Source organism: Manacus vitellinus, unplaced genomic scaffold (genome assembly GCF_001715985.3).
Source record: "Manacus vitellinus isolate BGI_N305 unplaced genomic scaffold, ASM171598v3 scaffold_0_pilon, whole genome shotgun sequence".
Taxonomy (NCBI): domain Eukaryota; kingdom Metazoa; phylum Chordata; class Aves; order Passeriformes; family Pipridae; genus Manacus; species Manacus vitellinus.
In genome coordinates this window covers 36,776,792-36,801,360 of record NW_021938789.1, presented here as the reverse complement: position 1 = coordinate 36,801,360, position 24,569 = coordinate 36,776,792, and the positions used below count along the sequence as shown (strand labels likewise).

The 24,569-nt window shown below is 40.4% G+C and overlaps 1 protein-coding gene and 1 long non-coding RNA gene across 6 annotated transcripts in view; one reads left to right on the top strand and one right to left on the bottom strand.

Annotated features, from left to right (window-relative positions):
• Window positions 1-6,301: 6,301 nt before the first annotated feature.
• On the bottom strand, window positions 6,302-13,006 carry LOC108639448. Its single transcript, XR_001920508.2, has 3 exons — window positions 12,579-13,006; window positions 10,821-10,938; window positions 6,302-7,980 (listed from the first exon to the last, which is right to left on the bottom strand). It is a non-coding gene; the product is annotated as an uncharacterized LOC108639448 (long non-coding RNA).
• A 3,025-nt stretch (window positions 13,007-16,031) lies between these two features.
• Window positions 16,032-24,569, top strand: part of GRIA2 (glutamate ionotropic receptor AMPA type subunit 2) — a 95,521-nt gene continuing 86,983 nt past the window's right edge. For all 5 annotated transcript variants that reach the window (XR_001920498.2, XR_001920500.2, XM_018071323.2 and 2 more), the window contains exons 1-2: window positions 16,032-16,238; window positions 16,551-16,691. Coding sequence is in view for 3 of the 5 variants with exons in the window: in XM_018071323.2 (XP_017926812.1) it covers window positions 16,151-16,238; window positions 16,551-16,691 (229 nt within the window). In the remaining 2 variants the exon portion in view is untranslated. The remainder of the gene's footprint in view (window positions 16,239-16,550; window positions 16,692-24,569) is intronic.

Sequence of the window (24,569 nt, the reverse complement as noted above, 5' to 3'; positions counted from 1 at the left end):
GAATTAATTTTCTATTTACTTACACTAGATAATATTGCAGTATTTGTATTACCTTGGAACATATTAGCTTGTCCTACTGAGCAGTAATAATTGATTTATTTTATTTTTCTTCTTTCCACTAAAGGTCATTGAAAGTTTTGCATGCCACCTTACATTATGGTCCTCCAGCACCCTCTAGTTGTAAAATTCTGCCTGTTGACTGATTTCAAGAATGCGGTGCAAGTACAAAACTGTATAGGCAATATAGGATCTCACCTGACTGTGATAATGTGACAGGAAAAAAACTATTATTAAATTTAAAATAAATGTACATTGAATCAATGTACAGCTATAGAAATTTGCAATGCAGTATGAATTTAAAATTGAAGAAATTAAGACATTCAAGTAGTAGCAAAGATGAAGTTCATGAAGTATACACTAGTAACTAGATTAACCAGTCATGATGTCTGAACAAACCGCATGACAGCAAAATCTGGTTTTGAGGGAGAGGCCATCTGTGTTTCAGCTGACATTTACTTTAAGTTCTGCTGTTTGCTGGTAGGAGAGTTACAAATTTTTGTTCTACCCTTAACATAACCCTTGGTATTTTCTTGGCTCTTAAGCCCTTTAGTTATCTTTCTACATTTTTCAGGATTTTAGAACACATTCAAACACTGCATCAGGAATTTCCATGGAGATTAATTAATTCATTTCTTAACTGCGTCCACAAATTTAAGGTAGACAATAAGTAAGGATGTGATTTGAAAAGTATATCTGCTGCTATGTGTTAATTCCCTGTAATCCATACCTCATGTTTGACATCCTGTTTTAGGAGCAGCTCTTTAGTGGCTAATGACACCTCCTCTTTTTTTCAGTTAATTCTGGCTGAGATGGTGTATGTGAGCAGTCTGTCCTTTGAGTGAGGAAAGGAGTTTATTTTTGTAAGTGCAGCGTACAGAAGATTGACTGCTTGGAAACACTGCCAAGCAGCTTTCATTCTTCAAAGTCTTCAAATTAATTTGGACTTGGTAACAGGGTAAAGAGAGAGTGTCTTTAGCACCCTATTACCCATTAAAGAGAAAGTAGCAACACTGCCTTCTGGGGTAGTGCCAATGGGCATGACCACAGTCATTGATCTGGCTCTATAATCATTTAAAGGAAATGCACTTACAAGTAATCTTTATTTAAAATTATTTTACTCTGTAGAGAGACAATACCTTACTTAAGCAGTCTGTTATAGCTGTTAAGGGAATCTATTAAGAGATGTTATAATACAGGTCTCTTCTTCAATTAAAGCAGCTTATCGTTATGGTTACTGAGTGACTTGCAATAAGGATATTTATAGAATAGGTAGCATTAAATTATTTATTTCCAAGGGAGTGCAACCTGAATATATGCAGTGCCAAGTGATTTTTCTGGCTATTGAGATATCGTAGTGCTGCAGTGAGTACAAATGAGGTGTGTAGGAGATAAGGGAATGATAGGACACTCTTACTGATGCTCTGGTATACTAATTCCGGAATTACAGAAGATAATGTGGAAAGAAATTCAGATAAAAAGAGATTGAATAATAGTTTTTTTTGTGTCTACAGTTTAATTTGTGTCTAACAATTTAATTGTTTTGTGTATGAGTTACCTTATTTTTATATAACTATAAAGAATAAATTTTAAAAAAAAGGAAAATTAAACTCATCTTTGGTGCCCAAAAGATACAGAAACTAAGTCTTTTCCTATGAAGCTCTACACTTAATAGTGGAATATACAGGAAAAAATGCACAGTTTAAAGGACATAAATTTCTCATCACTGTGATTTTGTCTACAACATTGTATCAAATCAATCAGAAGCAATCTGGGCTGCTTCCAGCACTCCTTTCTATTCTAACTTATTTGAGAGAGGTGCCTATGCCTCTATCCTGCCTTGCACCTGTCCTCCTTCCACCAATGGGAATGGTGTTGGCAGACATTTAAAATAAACATTACCTGGCTATTTTGACATCTTTCTTAAAGCCTTTCATTGCTATGATTATGTCTGTGCTGCAGTCACTGAAATGCCCACAGCTAATGCAGGCCTATCCAAATTAGCCTTAAACTAAATGTTTTGGGGAGGGCTGGAAACATCACCATGGTGACGGTGAGCTCTGGCTGGGAAGCCTACCTGCTGGCTAGGACAGGAAAAAATATGCTTGGTGTTAACCCCCACTAAGCTTTGTGCTGCCTTGGCTGTTCCGCTCAAACGGTTGGTTTAAAGTTAGCTGGTGTGGGTGTTTATCAGCCCATGCCTGTGAAATGTAGGTGTATGCTGGATGACGCACTATGTGCTAGGACAGAATTGATTCTTCCCACGGGTGATGTGAAAGATGCCGCTGTAAAATATTCTCTCTGTGGGTCTTGATGACATATGGGATTTCTGACGTTTAATTTTGTGCACTGACAAGAGCGTTCACTGGCAATTATAAAAAAATGCCAGTTTATTTTCCTGAACCAATGCACACGTGAATGAATGAGTTGGATTCACCCACCTGAGCATGAACGAGGTTGCCTCCTGAGTCTAGGTCATAAGACTATCCCTTTTATGAGCCATTCTGTTTAAAGTCCTTAACTCTAATAGAGGATATTAGATCACAGTCTTTTGAACGAATAATGAGACTAGAGAAACTAGTGAGACTAACAAGACTAAGACTGTATAGGTCTTTTTTGGCTTCCAGATGCCTGTGGATGTCAACCCTGATCTTGAGGGGCACTCCCTGATTACTTTTCAGCATGGGGTTTCTCAACATGTCAGGTTCTGGTTCTCCAGCAACCACTGACTCCCTGCCAAGAGGGGATGTGTTTGAAGGGCCTTCAAGTTTGTCAGTCAACTCATCTTTGTAATATTGAGATACATCTACAAAGTCTGCCTGGCACAATTAACTGTCACACAGAGACAGCAGATGCATTAAGCACGTCTTTTAGTAAAAGAAAATTAATGGTCTTTCCACTTCCTGCATGAAGGTATGATTTACTGTGATGGAGACCAACCAGTAACACAATGTTTGTTACTAAGGATTTCTATCCCACCAGGCAGTTGCTTAGGCCACATATGATACTTTGAAACAAAGAAGTATGGAGACTATGGAGTACAAAGGATAAGGTATTGCATAACTGTTTTCTACCCGATGAGTTCCTGAATCTGTGGCAGTGGATAGTGTGGAGTTTTTCATATATATCTGTGTAGGTCTGTTTCTTTCTAAGAATATTCACAGTGGGAGTCATTTTTCACTTGAGGTAGCAAACAAGGTTTCTGGGGCCAAGAAACCCTCCTGAGTATAGCAGGTCAAGTTGTACCATTGCCCCCTGCAAAAACCTTTCAACTCAGAGGAAACCTTCTCTAGCGCCATAAATTGCAAGAAAAACCTCTGCTGAAACTGAGACTGCTGCTGAGAGGAAAAACTGTGTGTAGGCAGCCCCTGAGCTTCCACCTTCTTTCCCTGTAGCATACATCATGATAATCAGCAGGACTGTGTAGCTTTTCTGTTTATCAAGCTTGAGTGATTTCCTTGGCAAAAACTTCATCCATCTTACCGTTCATCTCCTTACAGTAGAGCAAAGACTGTGTGTGTGACTCTAACAGTGTTCATGAAGGCAGGCCAAGTGCTGATGTTCAAGAACAGAGGAACAGTAATATATGAGAAGACCTCGGATACCCTCGTTTCTCAAATTTTGGCATTATCTGTATTATACCATTTCTGTTATGTCCCTATAACTCAGAGTATTGTGATATTTGGATAACATCTCACTACATGCATTATATTTTTGAGTTAAGTGCATTGAATCATGAATTTCCTGTCAAAAGCAGAATATAAAAAAAAAAAAAAGTAGTCCATGTGACATTTTTTAAAATGTTGATTTCCTCTATTAACCTTAAAACTTGCATTTGACCCAAAGGCTAGGGAAATAATGTTTCTCAGTGTTTAATAAGCCTTACATTGTCATAACAGATTTATCAATGTCTCAAGCAGATTCATTCTTCCAGATTAATTTATTTGTTTCTTTGACTCCGAAAGGCCAGCTCACTGGAAAACATTAATTTAAATACTGGCTATTTCAAAGGTATAATACTGACAGGAACTGACTGTAAAGACTAATGTTTTTGACCAATACCACTCCAGCATCAGTTTCTGCTTTTGACAAAGCCTGTCTTGCTACCTGCTCCTGCTTCTGACAAATCCTGTTTTACCCCAGCCTACTGGAGGGTGTAAAATCTTTGTAGGCTTTTAAAAATATCTGTCTGATTGTGTCAGCTTCTGAGGCAGCCCTGCTCTCATTATCCTTCTGGATGTGCTTCAGGACCAGTATATTACAGAAGCAATCTTTTTTCAAGCAAATACAAATGATATACAGCATCCACTGTGAGCTATCATCTACTTTGTGGAATTAAACTTTAGTCTTTATTTAATAATTCTTCATATTTTCTAGTTGGTTGTTTCCTGAGGTGAAAACTTCTTAAATAAATAAATTCCTTAAAAGAATAAACAAATGTGCATAATGGCAGGAGAGAATCGCCTCAACCTTGCAGGTTTTCTCTGAACTTAAATCTCTTGCCTTACTGTGGTCTTAAAGCTAAGAAGGTTTCAGAGGATCTGCTGAAGTCATGATGGCTGCCCTACAGAAGCCTGGACAAGGACAAGAGCCCCTCTCCTTGTAGGACCTGCCCTGTACATCTCTATTCAATGCAAACTGTCCAGAGGAGAACACAGCTAGGTTTCCCAAGTCCTGTGCCTTTGCAATAATGTGTTCATCACATTCACCACTTGATGAGTTTTCTTGCAACAGAGAGACACTTTCTTTAGAAAAATAACAACAATGATGCCATAGTAATATTTCCAGACACTACAATTTCATGGGAGTGTTTTACACCACTACTGTAGGATATTGCATGTTACGAATTTTACCATGGGAGGTTTTAAACAGCAAGGGCATATCCAACCTGGCAGCACTTTATTATCTGTTACCCATAAACATGGCTTTATTACTTTATTTGCCATATTCTTCCATAGTCTTCCTATTTCAGGAAAAGCATTTTAAAATGGGAATTTTTCTAAGCATACCACAGCATATTGTGGTTTACTTTTTTTTTTTCCACAGGAGCATAAGGAAGAGATACTGTGTTTTACATTACAGTGCTCTTGCAGAAGCTTTGCTAGTGTCTGTGAAGAAAGTCTTGATGAAATTAAATCGGAAAAAAATTTCATGCAGTGTGCAAATGAAACAGCTAGGAATAAACCCATTTATGCAAGCCTCATGCTGAGAGTCTGATGAGCTTTGACAATTGGAATAAATTATTTTGTCTGAAAGGAGATTCCAGTCTTAAAAGACAGGATAACGTTGAATCTTTCAACAGTTTTCATTTCTCATCTGAAAAGAAAAACTTTATAGAAAAGACCAGGTAGTCTTGTCCATACTGATATCATATCTGCACACAGCCATCATGCTCTCCTGTAATATGGTCCTTCTGCCAGTTCATGCTGCAAGAATTCAGTTGATGGACTTATTTCTTCTCTGACCAAGCAGTAAAAGAACTGCCGTTGTCTGACTGCGCATGGGGCACAGCTGAGAGCACGGCTCCATGTGCAGCCCAAGTCCAGACATCATAGGTAAGTGATGGTCTGTAGCTAAACACAGTACCCAGTAAGCAGAGGCAAGTGTCTCTTCCCCAGATCTCCAGTGCAAGTTTGGCAGATTATTTCCTCTATTTTCTTATGTTCCTCTGCACTGACAGAAGACAACAAGGTGGCTTTCTCTTGCTCCAGATATCTTTTGTATAGATTGGATGTGGCTGGGGCAAAAAATTTTCTGTTTCTATAAGTTGTATAATGCCTTAAGGCACTACTTTAATGCACACAAATAGTAATAAATAGTCATTATTAATCATAGATTCAGTGACATACAGTAGTGATATCTGGATTTGGATTCTCCCAGTCTTAACATTTCTGAAAGCAGTCTGGCTCTGATTTCAAGTGCCTGATATTCCCCCTTGTTTACATTGGCTTTACACTATAATTTTTCTGATTTATAGTCAGAGGAGAATCAAACCCATGTGCATGTACACATTCTTTCCTTTAATATTGCTTCTCTCTGACATCTAAAGAAGATGTTTAAAATAACCTCACAGTTCCTTGCTTGCATCCAAATTCTGCAGAAGATTCTGCAGAGTAACAAAGGAGGAAGTTGTAGCTTTTAAAATTATATATATATTCATTTATAAATTAATTTAAATAAGCATAAATATCTATATTTAATATAATGACATTCTTAGGAATAAACCTTCATGAAAATAGCATGTTACAATTTTGTAAGTTACCAGTGTTTTCCCCTTTTATTATTACTATTGTTTAGTTTGGCAAGTATTTGCAAAGTACATCCATATCATACCATGTATTTTTTCAGTTTCCTGTAAAATAAATCATCCCCTGCCATGACACAGAGTGAGCCACGGGATAATAAATCACATACTGGAGTAGCTCCTTCAATTGCAAATTCAGAACAAGTGTTGTAACATACAATGTACAACAATGTCCTCTTTTTTAAAGAAAATGGATTATTATTTTGTATCTAATATTTTATTAGGTTGCTAATGTGAGTAATTATGTATAGTAATTAATATCTTAATTACTAGGAAATAAATTAATAAAAGTGATACAGAATAATACGGATATGTTTCTGGGGTTTGTTAGCTAAATCTTTGAGGTGGGAAGTTCCAGTTAGGCACTACAGTCTGTCATTTATGGAATGTCATCCAACAGCAGTGTAGATAGAATCACCTGGGGATTGTTTTATACACAGAAAGTTAAAAGCGAGTGCCACACATCTGTCTGACTCACAGATTGCCTACTGCTGGGTTGTCTTTCATGGTTGACATTCAAAAGGAAAGCAGGGGAAGCCCATGAAGGGTGGTATTTTCAATCCATTTAGCCTCACTTTCATTTCATGGGATATTAGTGTAATTGATTATCCATATGTATCACACAACCATTTGTCAATAACACCAAATTGTCTGTTCTTCTAATGAGGCACTGAATTGAGATGAACTATAATTAATAAAATTATAAAATAATCAGATGATGAATGGAGAAAATTCCACTCTGAAGTGAAACATTTATTCTGCAGACTATTTATGTGCAGTGCTGCAAGAAGCAAGGAAAGAAGCAATATTGCAATCTGCTATCTTGTTCAGCAGTAGTGCTTGGAGTGCTGGTGTGATCTGTGATTTTCCTTAACTGCCTCAAATAACAACTCTTCCTGTTGTGAAGAAAATCTGAAGAATATATTGCTACTATTCTGGTATTAAAACATCAGTAAGAACTCAATGATTCTGGATACATGTTTGAGGCAAGAAGTTTCTGATCTTTTTATGTTTCCCTAGGTTTTTCAAAAGGAAATCTTGTGTGTTTTCGGTAAGCTCATTTCATTGCTTTTGACGTTTATTTGCTACAGCTGACCAACCTCTAAAATTAAGGTTCTATTTTGTTAGTCTTACTAAAACCACAGGGAGCCAGCAGAATGCAGGCAAATATTGGTGAGGGTTCTCCTGCAGAAAATGCCTTTCAGTGTTCTTATTTATGTCAGATACCATCAACAAAGACTTTTTAATAATTTTAATTATGGAAACTGAATTCATTAGATCACAACAGAAGATCTGCTTGATTTAACAGAAAAGCATTAATACTATATGCACAGTAGCTGTAACCGGTACTGACAAGTTGGGTACAACCAGGATTTGGGAGAGATGATGTATCCCTGTCATTGGCCCACATATTCCCTGCTGTGGCATAAATCCTCTCTCTCTCCATGTTATCCTTCGTAGCTAGTTAACGCTTAGGACAGTGATGTTTCCAAGTTCAAGGTTGGGTTGTTGTTATGTGCTTTTAACTACGATTTTTGAACTGCCCTGGAGACTGCAACAGCTCATCTCTTCATTTTTTAGCCCCTGATGCATTTATACATTGTTCTGTGTATGTGGCCCTGTAGTGGAAGGAAACCAGAAATTTAAAATTGTTCAGACCCCAGCTACCTGTGCACATCACCTCCACGTGTGCGTCTTATTAAGGGCAATGCAATTTGCAAGGAACAAGGTCAGTCTCAGATTAAATGGAAACTCCATAGACCACCAGTAATGGCTAGCAGTTAATCTGTATAACTTTCCAATACAGCACAAATGAAGTTTCAGTAAAGATAAGCAGCATCATTTTTTTTGTCTTTAATGTCACAAATATTAGCTGGAACTTTTCTACTATAAGCTCTCATATTAAACCCTATATTTAAAGCAATTATACAGTTAGAAGAATGCTATTTCCTGCACATTTACTATGAAGAAGATGTATTTCTAGTACAAACGATGTAATTAAGTGCCTTGTAAGAATTGGTTACTTTTATCTTAAATTTCTAGTTTGCTTTTTTTCCTTCTGTAGAAGCTTGCCATTAATGCAACACTATTGCAACTAATCTCTGGGAAGATATACCAATGCAGAGGTGAAAGTAAAAATAACTTTGCTGTGAACTAGTTCTGTGACTGAACCACTGAAGTGGTTTTTCAGAACTAAAAATAAACTTCTGTTGAGCAGAACTCTGTACATTTCCATGATAACTCAAGCAAGCTGTTTCTTGACAAAATTGTTTTCCTAAAATAAAAATTACTGATGTCAAACAGGTACATGGTGAACCCAAATGAAAATTCTGTTGTGGAAAGATCATAATGATAAGGATAAGGGAGCTGATGTTTCAAATCACAACAGTCCTTTTAATCTTATATCCGATTTTGATGATATTTTTAAAAGTATAGTGTAAAATGCCTGCAGTGAGTAATTGGACAAAACAATCTTTTGGATATTTCCTGAAGGAAGAAATTATTATCTTGTCTCATGCAATTCTATCTGTTCCTTCAACTTACTTTTAATGTTGCTAAGTACTTGAACTCCATAGTATAATTTCTGCCACAATATGTCTCTTACTGATTTTTGCCATAAAATACATTATTTAAACATTTGCTGGAGATTTTTTGTATTATTGATATATTTTTAATTTTTTTCCCTGAAAATTGTAGCAGAGACCATTTGACTGATCAATGTCTAAGCTCTTACTCACTGTATCTTAAATTTCACTCTATTTTCCCATTGACAGAAGCCCTGAGAAAATTATAAAACTAGAAAAGTGATCTAAATAAAATGCACTGTAATAACATAACCATTTTTAAACTAAATCCATAGCATGAACATGTGTTTTTTTAAAAGAAGGTTTGTGGGGCTTTTTTTTATTTTTAAAATGAAATTTAAAAAAAAAAATGAAGCTTTGCACAATTTGCTTATAAATGAATTTATGTCCTAATTCTCAGTTACCTATGGACACATTTAACCATGTTACATTGCCAGTTCAATGTGAATTGGCTGACTGTGACTAGTGGCATTGATACAGGTGGAACCTGATGCCTGTGTGCCTTCTGATATTGTTGTAAGGTTCGAAAGGGAAACACCCCTACAGAAGAAGAAAAATGGAGCTTTCATTTACTCTCCTGGTGACTGCAGTGAATTTTGTTCTCCTTCACTGTGGAGGGAGCAGAAAAGCAGCCTGTTACTCTCATATATCTCCCCATGCTGACAGCTAGCCAAATTGCCTGTGCTCCACCGAGCAGCCTGGAACCGGGCTCCCAGCACCAAGGGATGGAGGAGGTGGCACACTACCCTCTCCCCCTCCCCAGTGTTGGCCTCTGATGGGTTTGGTCTCCAGGCCAAAATCAGGATTAGCCCTGGCATTGCCATTTCAGCTTCCCTGCTTGTTCAAAAAGCTCTTGGTCTCAAAGCCTTGTGCAAAGGATGTGAACAAGATTGTACAAAAACTGTTTCAGACAAGAAGTTAAGAAAGAGAGATTCACTCCAGCACTGTGGAATGTTATGAGAAGCTGTCTTCCTTGGATTAAGGAGTTTAGTGGTTAGTTCTGCTGTAGTGGAAAGCATCTTTGCAAAGCTTATGTGAATACTACCCTGAATCCTGTGCGAGGTCATAAAACAAATTATAGTGTTGATTAGCATGCAAAGCCACTGTCAGAACTTCCATTCTCAATAGGAGTCCAGTGTTCATGAACTAATTTTAGATGTTGGGATACAAAAAGAAATCGAGTAGCTGACGCTCATCAGATTTGCAACAGGTTCAAATTTGAAAAAGATCAGCTGATTTCTCCAAGTTTCTAAGGTAAATGGAGTAGGCATATATTTTATGAATAGTTTTTATGTATGAATGAAACATTAAACCAAGAACGTGCCTTCCCCACACTGAGAATGACCATTACACAGTCCATTTCCCATGGGCTGGTGTTTGCCCAGTGTTCTTGTTCAAAATTCTACCTCTGGACACTCACTACAACAGCAGAAACAACTTCGTACAAATATTCATAAAGTTAAGTGCAGCTGTAAGGAGTGTGTGAGCAAGCATATACAAGGGTTTTACTATCACTGGCACATATTAGCCTTGGGTTTCAATCCGTCTGCATTTGTAGATCCCAAGCTGCTTCTCAGTGTCATTGCCTGGGATTCCAAAGATATGAGATCATCACATGGTGATGATTCTTGAGGGAAAAAACACCTAGTTTTCAGGAAATTCCTTCTGTTGTGCAGAAAAAAGTTTCAAGTCACAAGTGAATAGAAATCAGAGAGTGAGTAACACTGAAAGTATACCCCAGATATGTCAGTAGAGAACAGACTGTTAACATTCTTGTCAGCTTGTATTTGCCTTTTAACATTTTAGCGTGTTGTTTATGAATGCAGGGAAGTGAGGTGATTTGACAAGTACTGGCAATTTGACAAGTACCATACCTCAGCAGAGAACAGTCCACCAGTATATAAAATCCGATGTCTTCATCATCTCCAAAGGGCTTTTCATTCTGAATAATGAAGCAATACATTTCTCGCAGGTGACAGAAAAGGTGCAAGGCTAAAGAAGAATTTCAATGATTAAGAAATGACCTGAAAAATGGTTTTAAGGTTGATATTTCAAACACAGATGCTGGCATGGAAAAAGGAATAAGAACAAGATGAGAATAAAAAACAACACTGGAGTCAAGGCTGGCATTACTTGTGGAACAGATGGGAGAGGTGGCAGATGAAAAGAGAGAGGATCAAGGCTGACTATTATAGTCGAAAGTAAAAACCCAACACATTTGAATTAGCTGTGCTCCACAGGGGGAATTGGGAAGGTAAAATCAAAATAACCACAGAGAAAAAGACATTTTGATGGCAATGCATTGGAAAACCAGATGGAAATCAGGCAAGGAAGGAGACAGCAAAGAAGATGAGAGGTAGCAGGTAGGCAGGGAAAAATTAGGACAGGGATAAGAAATGTATCCCTTGGGTCTGAGACAAAGCAATAGAAGTTTTTATATCATTGGAAGAAAAAAGAAGATATTGCCAGATGAGACTCGTGGATTCAGCATGCATAGTCTAATCTGAAAGTGTTTCTTTTATCCTTTTCCAGAGGCTTAATAATGTAATTTGCTATAATCTCAGTAGAAAAAAATTGAAGTAATCTATAGCAGATTTTCCACACACAGAGTTAATTCAGCATATACTTAAGTGACTTTACTGGCAAAATAGATATAACACTTCTTGCAAAAAGCAAGAATGCAAGTAGCTTAAATAAATATAGTCAATCCCAAATTGCTATAAATTTCTTACAGTGTAACCACTGTAGTTAACTGCAGTTAACAAACTGCACTGTCACAGCTACAGCTGCACAGCAAAGAGAAGTGAAAGCTGTACGACTATTACTAATTATTTTACATTAGTTGTACCACAGGGTAGTGATGTTGCTTTTTTCATCATCAGAGTCACATAATAGGAGGCAGCATAAGCTATTCCTTAGAGTGTGCCCTCCCCGGGTATATGTACCATTAATGGGAACAGTACATGTTTGCTTATCAGAAGAGGAAGCAGAATGAGCATGGAAGATCAGAACGTACTTTTTATTTTTAAAAAGACTCTTGAGATCCAGAATGAACATATGGGACTATACGCTTTGAGAAAGACTTGGAACTTGGAACTTTCATTTGTGTTTCCTTTTTACTTACACCCACGAGTATTTGCAAAAATTCTGCAGATTTCAAAAATCCAAAGACAACAATCTTTTGAAGGTAGTATTTATTGATTGGCCATGAAATCAGAGTATTCATTCATTGGTACAGCATTTTTGCATTTTACAAAATCTACACATTTTATGATTTTTTTATAATGAAAAAGATAATGAAAATAATTCTGAATATAAACCCCAAATATTGATAGCATAAAAGTCCAAAAGGACTCACTATAACCATTCAGTTGAGCCAAGGGCCTTCTCAGAATCTAACTTTTTTCAACAAAGATTTTTAGAAAAGAGTCTGATTCTAACTGAGCATTTTTCAGAGTTGAGGAATTAATTATGCTGCTCAACACGTGACTGCATGGTCAATGACACATTATGAAAAGAGCAGAACAAAAGATAAACTGTAGTTCTAATCTGAATGTGATGAATATCGGCATTTAACAACTGAGATTTTTACTCCATCTATCTCCTCAAATGCTTTATATTATCAAACTTACTGTTCTGAAGCATGTACTCCATGTCATCAAGCCACTCCTGAACTATCTTTCTGACAAGTATATGGAGTGATCGCTAAATATTTCTGAGCACAAGGAAAAAATTTCCAGTTCTTCAGTCATTTCCAAGTTTCTTTGCATGTCTCATATGCACCTGCTCAAACATGTGAACATTTAGTTGAACTGGTTGAGTGAGACAGTGTCACTGTCTCAACCAGGATTGTGCCAGGATAAATTGCAGAGGAAATGTATTCCTGATAAATTCATATTTTACTTCTGATTAGCATGTATACCAACCTTATTAGCTTCCTCACCCAATTCTTAGCTTTCTCACTCTACCTTACATTCAGAATATTGTCCATTAGAACCTGTTAAATCAAGCATAGCCATGATCGAATCCTGCATTCTTTGCAAAAAATAGCAAACCTCTCCTGGAGTTCTACGGAATCATGATTAAGCACTTAGGCTTTTCAGGGCTCTGACATCTTATTATTTGATATCTGGCCTTCTGTCATCCGCCATTGTTTTCAGTATTATTATATTGCTATGTTCCTTTCAACAAGAGATTGATGCTTATTATTAACAGTCCCCCTGTTGATGCTTTGTTCAGATTCCAAACTAATGCATTTTTATATGAGCTTCTACCATGGATTTAAAAGAATGCATATAAGAATATAATCTTCTGTTTTTAAATTACAGTCCTTACTTACCTCTTGCTAGATTCTTTTCCCTTGTGCAAAAAGTATTGAATGTGATTTCCAGTAATGTAATCTGATTTTCTCATGCACAGTGTTAATGAGTATGTCTATTCTTAGTACATGGTCATAAATTACGATCATCTACAAATTTCTTTTTTCTCCTTTGCCTGTTTTCATCTTTTCAATTAGCATAGGATTGTTATAAAAAAAATAGAAAGTTGAAGAAGGGCTTCTTTTATTGTTAGCATTTTTCACTATTATTAAATTCTGATTAATCTGTTTTCTTGCTGACTGACTAGTCCATGCTGTCCTTTTGTACTTACTCATATGAAACTGAGCACATTTCTTTTTCTCTGGCACACCAACAGTAGAATATGGCCATACAGTTAGACATTTTTTTCTACATGTTCTGACACGATGATACAAATTTGAAATACTACACGCATATACATCATTCTACATTATATATACATATACATGCTCACAATTCTAAAATGGAAAAATATGCTTTAGAAAATCAACAGCCAGGGCAATATCAGTTTGGATTGCCAGGGCAGCAGTTATTAACTCACCACAAATAATCTGTACAGAACACTCAGCTGTAATTGCTAATTAACTTCTTACTTGGATTGCTTTCATTGTACCTACCTGCTATGCTATCTTCTGCAGGTCTTTAACTTGAAAGGTGTAGCAAGGGCACTGGCATGACAGAAATTGGGCTCAGGACCTTCATCTATAAACTGTTTGACTCAGGTAAGGTTGCTTATTCTGTAGCACCTAGTACAGTGAGATCCAAACTTAGTGCAACATTTACCTGTGCTTTAGTATAAACAATAAAATAACATTTTACTGTCTAAGCAGGTAAAACATGCATCATCAAGAATTATTCTTACTGTGTCTGTCACACAGTGATGCACATGTGGAATGGCTCTGTTCTCTATGACACACACACACAAAAAACCCAAATAAAAAAAAAGCAAAATAAAAAACCACAACGCCCCAAACAACAGTTTAGAGATTTAAATGTTTTCCATAACTGTAAATATGATTACTTAAAAATCCTTCTAGATCCTTCCAGATTTCATTTTTTATTTTGTGTCATCGTTTTTATATTTTAGTTTATTATGCAGCTGTAATGTATATTAGCAAATATGATTTTTTGATTTATTATAACAAAATAAAATCTTGCATCTCAGAAATTTGCTTCATTTTAACCTCATTTTTTATACAGAAGAGGTTTCTTTAGACCTCGGCAGAAAAAAAAATGATTTATCTGTGCTCCTGTTAAAGATTGGCAGTATTACTCTAAAGTATTTATTAAAAGTAAATTCCTCTATATCTCATTTTCCAGGGCACAGTGAGGACTTCCTGAATACAAGGTTTTCTCTGATAGCTTAATCTGTTGATTGACACAGTGACACTCTTTGCTCCTTTCACAGAACTGAGCAGTAGGTTTTACCATGGAGCACCAAACCTGACTTTTGGGAGGGACCAGGCTGGGGGAGAGAGCAAGGAAGGGCAGTATCCACCCAGATAGGGCCATAGGGGCTATATACTCATGATGTTAAAGCTCTCTGTCTTTTTCAGGCTCACCCATTGTTGTGGGAGAGAGAGAGAGAGAGAGAGAGATTTGATTACACAAGTACAGACAGAAGCTAGTACAGAATTTCATGGTGAAATGACTCAAAGGAAACAAAACTCATCATCAATTAGTGATTGGTAAAGGGCCTCAAAATGCCTACTTCCTATGTGTTCAGGATATGTACTCATATCGACATCTGAATATCTGAAGCTTTGAGACCCTCTTCCTGGAAAGGAGAATCATGATAATTTAATAACTAAGAAAAAAAAAAAAAAAGAAAAAAAGGGAAATGCAATGCAAGATCAGTATCCTCTCCTGCCTGGAATTTCCCATCTTTGTTAACAAAAAATAAATTAATTAACAAATATGCTAGCAGATGATAATTTAGTAGCAAACTCATTGTCATGGTCACAGTAATGCTACACTGCCTATTCTTCTACAAGATGTGTGTGTGTGTGTGTGTCTGTGTGGTGCACAGCGACAGACTTCGTGCCAAACTGAGAAATGTTAAATTTAGCTTGCAGTAAATAGCATGTCTAGCTAATACAGCTGGAACCCATCTTGGAAAAGAAAAAACCCCACAAATCCCCATTATGCATGAAAATGAAATATCTGAATAGTTTTAACCCTTCCTGCATATTAACTACCGCGGTTTGGGTTCAGTAGAGATATATATATATATGTGTATATATATACACATATGCTTTTCAGGTGTATTTGGAAGGAGAGTACCTCCTGGAGAGGGCTGTGAAATAACTAACTAATCAATCCGAACGATCCGAGGCCGCTGTCCGCGGTGCTGAAGGTTGGCGGCCGCGCGCCGCGGGCGCGCGCAGGGGCGGGGCGCGGCGGCGGAGGGGCGCGGCGGGCGCGCCCCCCGCCGCTCGGAACCGCGCAGGCGCCGCCGCCGCCGGCCGCCTCGCCCCGGTGCGCCGCCGCCCGTTGAGTGCGAGGGAGCGCGGGCGAGCGCGTGCCAGGGCAGCGCCGGGCCGGGCGGCGGCGGGAGCGCAGCGGGCACTGCCGGCCACCTCCATCCCTCCATCCCCTCCATCCCGCTTAGCGCCGGAGCCAGCAGCAGCACCGGAGCGGCGGCGGCGGCAGCTCGTACAAGGCGGCTTCTCCTGCGTCTTGCCCCGGGGCCTCGTTCCCGCTCCGCGGCCGGCTTGCTCCCCGGCCGCCTTCGCCCGGAGCGCACGGAATCTAATTTGCTGACGAGCGCGTTCCGCGGAGGAGAAGCAGGAGGAAGAAGAAAAGGCTGTTTCCGTGGCTTTGTGGATGCTCTACTTTTCCTGGAAATGCAAAAGATTATGCATATTTCTGTCTTCCTGGCTCCTGTGTTGTGGGGACTGATCTGGGGGGTCAATTCTAACAGCATACAGATCGGTAGGTGCCCGCATGCGGGGGGGGACCCCTCTGCCAGCGGATCTCCCGATCCCTCATCCCCACCAGTGTCACTCGGGCGTTCCTGTCATGTCGCCGCGTACCCAGTCCCACCGCGGTGCCCGCCAGGCGCCAGCGAGTCCCCTCGCCTTCCCCCGCCTCACCACCCAGCCCCCGCGCCCCCAGGCGCGGGTCGGACCCGCCGCCGGGCCGCTCCGGCAGCGGCGCCCACCGGCGCTCAGCCCCAGCCCAGCCAGCCCGCGCCGGGCACAGACGGGGCACCCGCCCGCCTGACGCGTGTGTGTTTCCCTGCAGGGGGGCTGTTCCCGAGGGGCGCCGATCAGGAGTACAGCGCATTTCGGGTAGGGATGGTTCAGTTTTCCACCTCGGAGTTCAGGCTGACTCCCCACATCGACAACCTGGAGGTGGCCAACAGCTTCGCCGTAACCAACGCCTGTGAGTAGCGGGCACCGCCAGCCTGCCGTGGCGGCGGGGCGGGCGGCTGCGGGCGGCGCGGCGAGGGTGGGTGTGTGGGTGTGTATGCGGGATGCAGGCAGTGTGCGGGTGTGTGGTGTGTGTGTGTGTGCGCGGCGGTGCGGTGCCGGGGGCGTGCGGGCCGAGGGGAGGGCGCACCGCCACCGGGCGGGTGCGGAGCGCCCGGCCCCGTGGGAACGGGGCGCGGGCTCTCCGTGCCCCCCCCAGCCCCGGGAGGTGTAAAATGGTTCCGCGCTCTCTCCGCACGTTACATAAGGCTGCGCGGCCCGGGGCCGACCCGCAGCGCTCCCCCGCCGCCCCGGGGCTGCCGCGGGATGCGGAGCCACCTGTTACCGGCGCGAGCCGGGCCGCTTGCCCCCTCCCGACAGCAGCCGAGGGGGTGCGGTGCGGGCGGCTGAGGGGCGATCAGCCATTTTACGCCGCACGGTGCTGCGGGCTCCATCCTCTCATCTCGCCGCCCGCTCACCCCCGCCTGGTGCGCTCGTGGGAGGCCGCTGTCCGCCCGTCGGCCTCGCCGGGAGCCCGCCGCCCCGCGGCTCTGCCGGCGGGTCCGTTGCCCCGGCTCCGCCCCCGGCGAGGCCGGGCGAGCGCACGCGTGCCGCGGGCGCGGGGCACATGCGTTATCGGCGGGCGATGGGGAAGGCGGGGCGGGGCAGCGCGTCGTGGTAGCGCGAAGACAGGACCCTCGGGGGGCGGCGGGACCCAGCGATGTTCGCTGCTGCTCCCGTCGTTCGACGGCTGCCCGCGCCGCGGCCTGGCGGGTGCCGTGGGACCCCGCGGCGGGGCTGGCCAGGCGTGGGAGGGGCAGCGAGGGCTGCGGGCGCTTCCCGTACCGGTGGTGAAGAGCGGTGAGCTGAGGCCAGCGTTCCCAGGGCGAGGAGGGGCGCCCGGCATTCCCCCGCTGCCCTCCCTGCCACACGTGTCCGTTTCAAGCGAAACCGGGGTCCCTACAGCGGCGAGCGCAGCGAGGAGTGGGGAGCCCGCTTGGTGCCGTGCCGGCCGCTCCTGCCCAGCCGCGGCTCGTCGGCCGCCCGTGCTGCGCTCCCCTGAGGCATTTTCCCCTGCCTCCTGGGAAAAAAGATGTAAGGGACACTGAATCTGGGGGCTGTCAGCGGGGCAATTTTCTTCCATTGGAGACAATTTTTTTTCCCCCTCCCTTCCCCGATTCAGCTACGTTATGGTAGGTGCGGTGGTGCTGAAAAGGGGCGGCTCAGCACAGACGCTGGAGTAGGTGGTACAAGAGCTCAACGCAAGGAGCTTTCATTGGAATGTGTGAGGATAGAATATAGCATACATAGCTGAAGGCAGAAAAGGTCAGACCATGTAATCAGCCACAGTAATGCTACGTTGTTAATCTTCGCAAACTGCTTGGACAGTTCTCGATTTCTTAGGTAGGGGTGGTTTACATCAACTAGAACTGCATGTGGTCCCTGTTTGCAGATTATGTTACTGGGCCTGTTCATGAAGTGAGTGTAGCAATCTAGATGGAAATCTGCAAAAATGTTACGGATTTTTCTGTGTTTCTCAATTCTTTGAAGACAATGAAATCCTGAAAATTGTGCCAAATGCAGATTTTTTTTTTTCTACTAATATTAGAGACAAGCACTACCACCTTGTCTTTGAGAAGGTCAAGGTTGCATATTTTTTTGTCCAAGCCTGTCAAGTTTTCTTAATCAGCATTTGTGTGCTTGCATTAGCCTTTGTCTTGTCTTTGGAGAACTCTTTACAATACTCAGATAATATGTGTAGGCTGTAGACTGCAGTGGTGGACTTTGAAACTTCCAGCAGAAGGGAGATACTGTCCATGTTTTGGATTTCCCTTTGTCTGAACCTTGTCCAAGGCTTCAGTTTTCAAGCAGTTTGAAGAGCAACAAATTAAGATGTGAATATGTACTTGTGGGTTTTGTCACCTTGGTCACCACTGGTGGTTTAGTCATTTTGTGCATTGGATTTGACTAGTGAAGCATATGCTAAAAATATGTATGGTATCTCCTCATTTACCTTCCCAAGAGGGTTTTATTGGAGAACAAGGAGTTCTGAAGACAGATATTTGCTGTACAAGTAGAATTAGGAGTTGATTGCAGAGCACTACATTCACAAATGGTTAAGAAGGATCCATCTTTTTTTGTCCCCTTTATGCTTATTCTCATTTGAAATTCTAAACATTCTGCAGGTTGGTTTTGTTAGGATTTTTGGGGGGGAGAGGTTTGGTTTGTTTGGGGTTTTTTTTGTTCTTTTTTCTTTTAGTATGCAAAGAATCTGTGTCCAAAACCAGCACTATCAAACAATGCAGGTGTAAAGGAAGGTCACAGAAATGTAGGATAATACGAAATGGAAAATGCTTCAGTATTTACCCAGGTATTTCACTCTAGCAAGGTGATTTTCCTTCACAAAAATGTAGTGGCAGGCTTATACCATAATAGAAGTGATGACCTTTCTCTGCCCCAAATCGACCACCGAATTATTTTGGCTCTTGATTTAAGCCCCTGAGCCAGCCCTGTTTCAGGCTGCAGAAGCTCAGGATGATGGTGTGGGAGAGGCAGGATGCAGCCCTGCACCCCAGATGGGGTAGCTGCCGGTCCCAACCTGGCACCTGCAGTGCCTAGGGCACCACTGTGCCACCCCACTGGGGCTCAGCCTTCCTCCCTCCCACCCACAGTCGCCTCAGAGAAACAGCATACAACTCTATCTGCTTTAAGAACAAACAAACCAAAAGCCCACTGTAAAACTACATAAAGGACTCTTCAAACTAATTATCAGTGCTTGCTCGGAGTTTGTTGATGGACCAACAGTTTTTAGATTAAGTAGTATTGCTGGTATTACTTTTAAATTAGGTTCCTAAACTTAAAAAAGGAGGGGATGATGGTCATGTACCCCTGAGGAATGTTTGAAACAGTAAGACTACACAGTCACTTAAAGGTGGCCAGAAAACGGGTGTAGCAGAGGAGTGGACACGCAGCGAGTAGGTAGCCAGCCCCACACCAACCCCGGTGTGGGAATTATGAATATTCTCTCCCTGTCGAGTGGATTTATCTCCTGCTTGATAGTATCTCACATTAAAATGTGGCGCTCACGTTAAAATGTGGCGCTCATGTCACGAGCTATCAATGCCTTTTACCCACGGGATGGAAACACTGTGTACAGTCTGACAGCAGGTTGGGAGGTAGTGCTGTCGACTTAAGGGACTCCCACAGGATGGGGCATACACCTCCTTGCCAGTCAGGGGCAAGCCTGGGTCGATCTTTGTGTGCTGCCACCATAAGACTCCGCGCTGGTTGCAACCCAGGGGACGTAGAGTGGGTGGAGACACATGTCAATACCAGACCCTGATATGGGTGACAGTTGGCTGTACCCCTTTTCATAACGAATTTTTAGTGGGAATTTTATATGTGCGCCATGACATCGTGTCATGACATGTCACGTAACATCAATTTGGGGCAAAACTACCGATTTTGACCAAGGTTTCACTTAAGCCAGAAAAGAAACATATATAAATTATATGTGTTCGAAAAATAGCCACAACAAATAGTTGCTTTAGTTTGTTGGACTGTTGCAAGTCTTGCAAAGCTGTGTCTACAGGTCATCGGGAATAGCTGTTGGAATCTAATTGCAGTTTGACACTTCACATGTCAGTGTCACTAGGAGGCTTAATGGTTTTGACTGAGAGGTGGTACAGGTGTTTTTCAGACTAATGGCACAATTAGGAGCAATGTTCACTGCCATGAGTGCTGTCTCACCCTTCAACAGAAATGGGCTAGGCTTAGCCCTGGTTGACAATTCTTGGTAATTCAGGGAGTTACAGTCTAGGTGATAAAGGCAAATGTTAACAAAGGGGTTCACTCTAACAGAATCTCTTTGGCTTTAACAGGTGGAGCAAACTTACAGCACTGGAGGTAATTCATAGGGCAGTACTGGAAGGTGTCCAAACCACTGGACTTTGTCCTTCATCGCAGTGTGATTGAGTCTTAGTATAATTGGAGAAGTGCTGACTGTCAGCAACATCAAATTTTTAAAAAATTCTTAATTCTGTCAAAACAACAAAGGAGGAAACTGGTGAAGATGAAATCCTTTGGACTTAAATCCGCCTACTCAACAACTACAGGGGTAGTTATATTGTGTACTCACATATTTTAGCGCTGAAAGGATATTGGGAGTCGCCTAAAGAGATGTTTCCTATGGAGTACTATAAAACTGCCATAAGTGTAACAAGTTTTTCGTACGGTAGTTTCAGCACAGATGTAATATATGTACAATCTTGGATGTTTAATCCTGCTGGCTCAAGAGCCAGTGTTGAGCTTTCCTGTTTTAAATCAAGTCTTACAGCTCTGCAGGGATCACTGCACCATGACATTGTGACAAGGGGATGCTGATTCATGCATAAACCTTAGATCCTTTCATTATATCTTCAACCAGCAGCTTTGAAAACCTATGAATATCTAGCATGTTGCAACTTGAGAGTTATGGCAAAGGTTTCCCCAGCCATTTTGGAATATAATGCTATAGCTTTCATTCTTGAATTGAATAGCATTCAGCACACTGCTGGCAAAATGCTTAAAGAATAATGAAAAAAAATATCCTTTAGCATTAAGGATGGGAGAAATTTAGACATACTTATTTCAATTAAAATTACTGTGGACCAAACCTAAATGTATTTTGCAATAAATTACTAGAACTAGAACTGATTTTAAGGAAAGGAGGAATTTATTAGCTGCCTGTGTTTCAGTTCATTTGTATTCCTGGTCCTTTTCATTTCCTTTTCACTATAAAACATTTCTCAGGCTCAGTGAGCAGATGTGAAATAGGTTCTGTGACTCCTTGTAATTAAAATGGTCAAGATCAGATGGGTTTCTGCAGTAATAGTGGTACAATAAAACCAGGATGTAGCCTGCAGTGGGAACTCTCGTGCTTTTGTTGCTCTCAAAACATTTTCCTCTCAAAATCTAGCTCTGTAGCAAACATTCTTCTGCTCCTGAGAGTTATTTGTGAAGAAACTTGGAGTATTTATTTTGTGACAGGGCTGTGCATCTTTGTGTCTGGCTCACAGATCATTTTCACACAGCCGTGATCCAGAATGGGGGCAGCTACAAATATGACGGTTTTCTCTTGCCTACTTTACTTTTCAGACTTTTTTTTATGTGATTATTGCATTAATTTTCTCTATATATCTGAAATAATTTACCATACAGTTTTGAATATAGTATGAATATATATTTTACTCTTAAAAATCTGAAAATTAGTTATATTTAATAGTAGTTTGTGAGTAGCATGTCAATCAAGCCTTAAATATACCAATCAAGCTGTTCAATAAAACAGTATTATCAGTCAATCTCTTCAATATATTAATATGTTTATATACGATTTTATTTATATTAATATATGAAAATGTAGTAACTTTTTCTATTTATGCTAATGACAGTTTTAATTTACACTGACTTTGATAGCTGTGATTGCTCATAGTTGGGGATGCACTTAACTCCTTGCATACATAAGACTTCCTTTACTATCCAGTGTATGTTATGCACCCTAAACCAAGCACCACTGCATTAAGTGATGCTGTTACTGCCAATTTCATTGGTTCTTTTTTCAAGTTTCTCATAATTAAAATATTTTTGAGAATTAAGCCATGTTCAACAGAAAATAATCCTTTTTGAGCAGTTGATAATTACTAGGAAAGTATATAATAACTGGGAACATACTGGCTTGAAAATGTAATAAACAGGTAAAGACTATATGTTATGTTGAAAATTCAAATAGCATAATTTGTCAGGCATCTTCTGTGAAAATATGACTGAATTGTTAAAAATATTTTCTCAAGGAAAATATAATTTTAGTTTCTTATATGTGCTGATAGGAATAATTTTTGGAAAACTAAAAAGAGGACAGAACCCATAGTAAACATAAATGTATACATATATGGATAGATATGTATGTGTGTATACACACACGTATATATAAAGGTACACATATATGTACTTAACATAGTGAACAGTGTTTTATTTTGAATGTCAGATAAATAAAAAGCAGGATGTTGGTTAAACAATTTATTTTCTGAAGAGGATTGTCTCAGAACACTTACTAATTTTTTATTTCAAGGTTCCTGTTCATATTCTGGAAACAGCATCACAACAACTCAAGCCATGGAATGTCAGGTCAAACTGAAAATAACACTGAAAAGATACCCCAATAGGTAAAATATGTAGTTGTTTATATCAAACTCTCTCTGTGTGTATATGGGTAATGTACATATACCCATATGTATATGGATAAGCAATAAGGAGTGACTAAAATCATCAGATAAACATAGTGAATGCATATTGTTAACCAGATCAACAGTAAGGAGCAAAAGCAGGTTTTAAATAACCACATGTTGAACAAATTCATATTGGACCTTTTAAAATCAATAACTGTGCTTAAAATACAGCTATTGTGTTTATTTGTGTGCACTTAGAGTGATATAGATGTCTTTTGAAATACTGCTTATTTTTCTTCATCTGTCTTTATATAGGACCACCACAGAACATTTTTTGCTATCTAATGCAACACTGCTGTGCCCCCTTGTTTAACAACTATTCCACCACAAATCTTTGATTATTCTTTTCTTTTTTTTAGTGGTTATTTTAAGAAAATTTCTCAAATCACACAATTTATAGGGAGTTTACCTTTTCCCCCAGAGTTCTCATGTAGGTAATTATTATAGAGAGTTAACATTCCTGTCCTAAATCTGATTTAATGTACAGATACTGATGCATCATTTAACTATGGCTAGTCACTTTATGAAAGTGTAAAAAAATTTTTAACAAGACAGATATTCACTGTGATTCTGCAACAAGGTGTGGTTCAGCTCTAGCTACTCCTGTCCCCAACCACCTGCTCCCAAACCTGAATCAAAGAAATTAAAAGGGTTTTTTTGAGAGTTGAAATGTTACATGCAGTTCAAATAAAGGTGACAGTCTCAAGCAAAACAAAGGTTTTATTTCAGCTCTAATCTACTGTTTTATTTGATATCAGAGAAAAAGTATTCAGATCTGTATTCATTATCTTAAATCAGTGTGTGGTTGTTTGTATGTTTGGAATGCTGCCTCTGTAATTGAATTACCAGTCACTTCATCTAGGACTTACTGGGCTCTATTGCACATGGAAATAGCATCTTCATTACTTAACGACAGAAGGTAAATGTGCTTGCATTTCACTATTAAAAAGAAAGAGTACTTTACCATTTGTGTTTTTAAATGGGCATTATTTTTCCCCAGTGATTCTTCCAATGAAAAAGAATGGGGCAAAATTCAGTAAAATGTTCATATTGACCCTGACTCATAAATGTGTAGTCATACAACTCTTAGAAGAGTTTCAAAACTCAATAAGGGACAGCGGCTAATTGTATGAAATATTCAAAATAGATGTATGAACACATGTTTACTATGCTATCTCACCTATTCAGTTTAATCTCAATTTCAGGTAGTTAATATTGAAAAAACATAATTGATTTGATACTGCAATTTTTCAGGCTGCCGTGGTTAAAGCTGTCATACCCCTGTAATTTATTCTAGAAGTTTACAAACATGACTCGGGCTGGAAAAGATGCCTCTGTTTATTACAGGTGGTGTGAACTGATTTTCTTTCATACACTTTGAAGATTACAAACACCAGCTTCTTTCTAAGCACTTGATAGGATAGATAATTTAAATAGGACTCTGCTAGGTAATGCGGAGAGTTTTCTCATCTCTATGCTTTCCGGGCTCGTGTCAGCAACAGGGCGAGAGAGCTCGCAGAACAGTCTTGCAAATGCTTTCCAGCGTGGAGAAGGGATTTGTTTTCTTTGGTTTTCTGCCTCGTGAATGT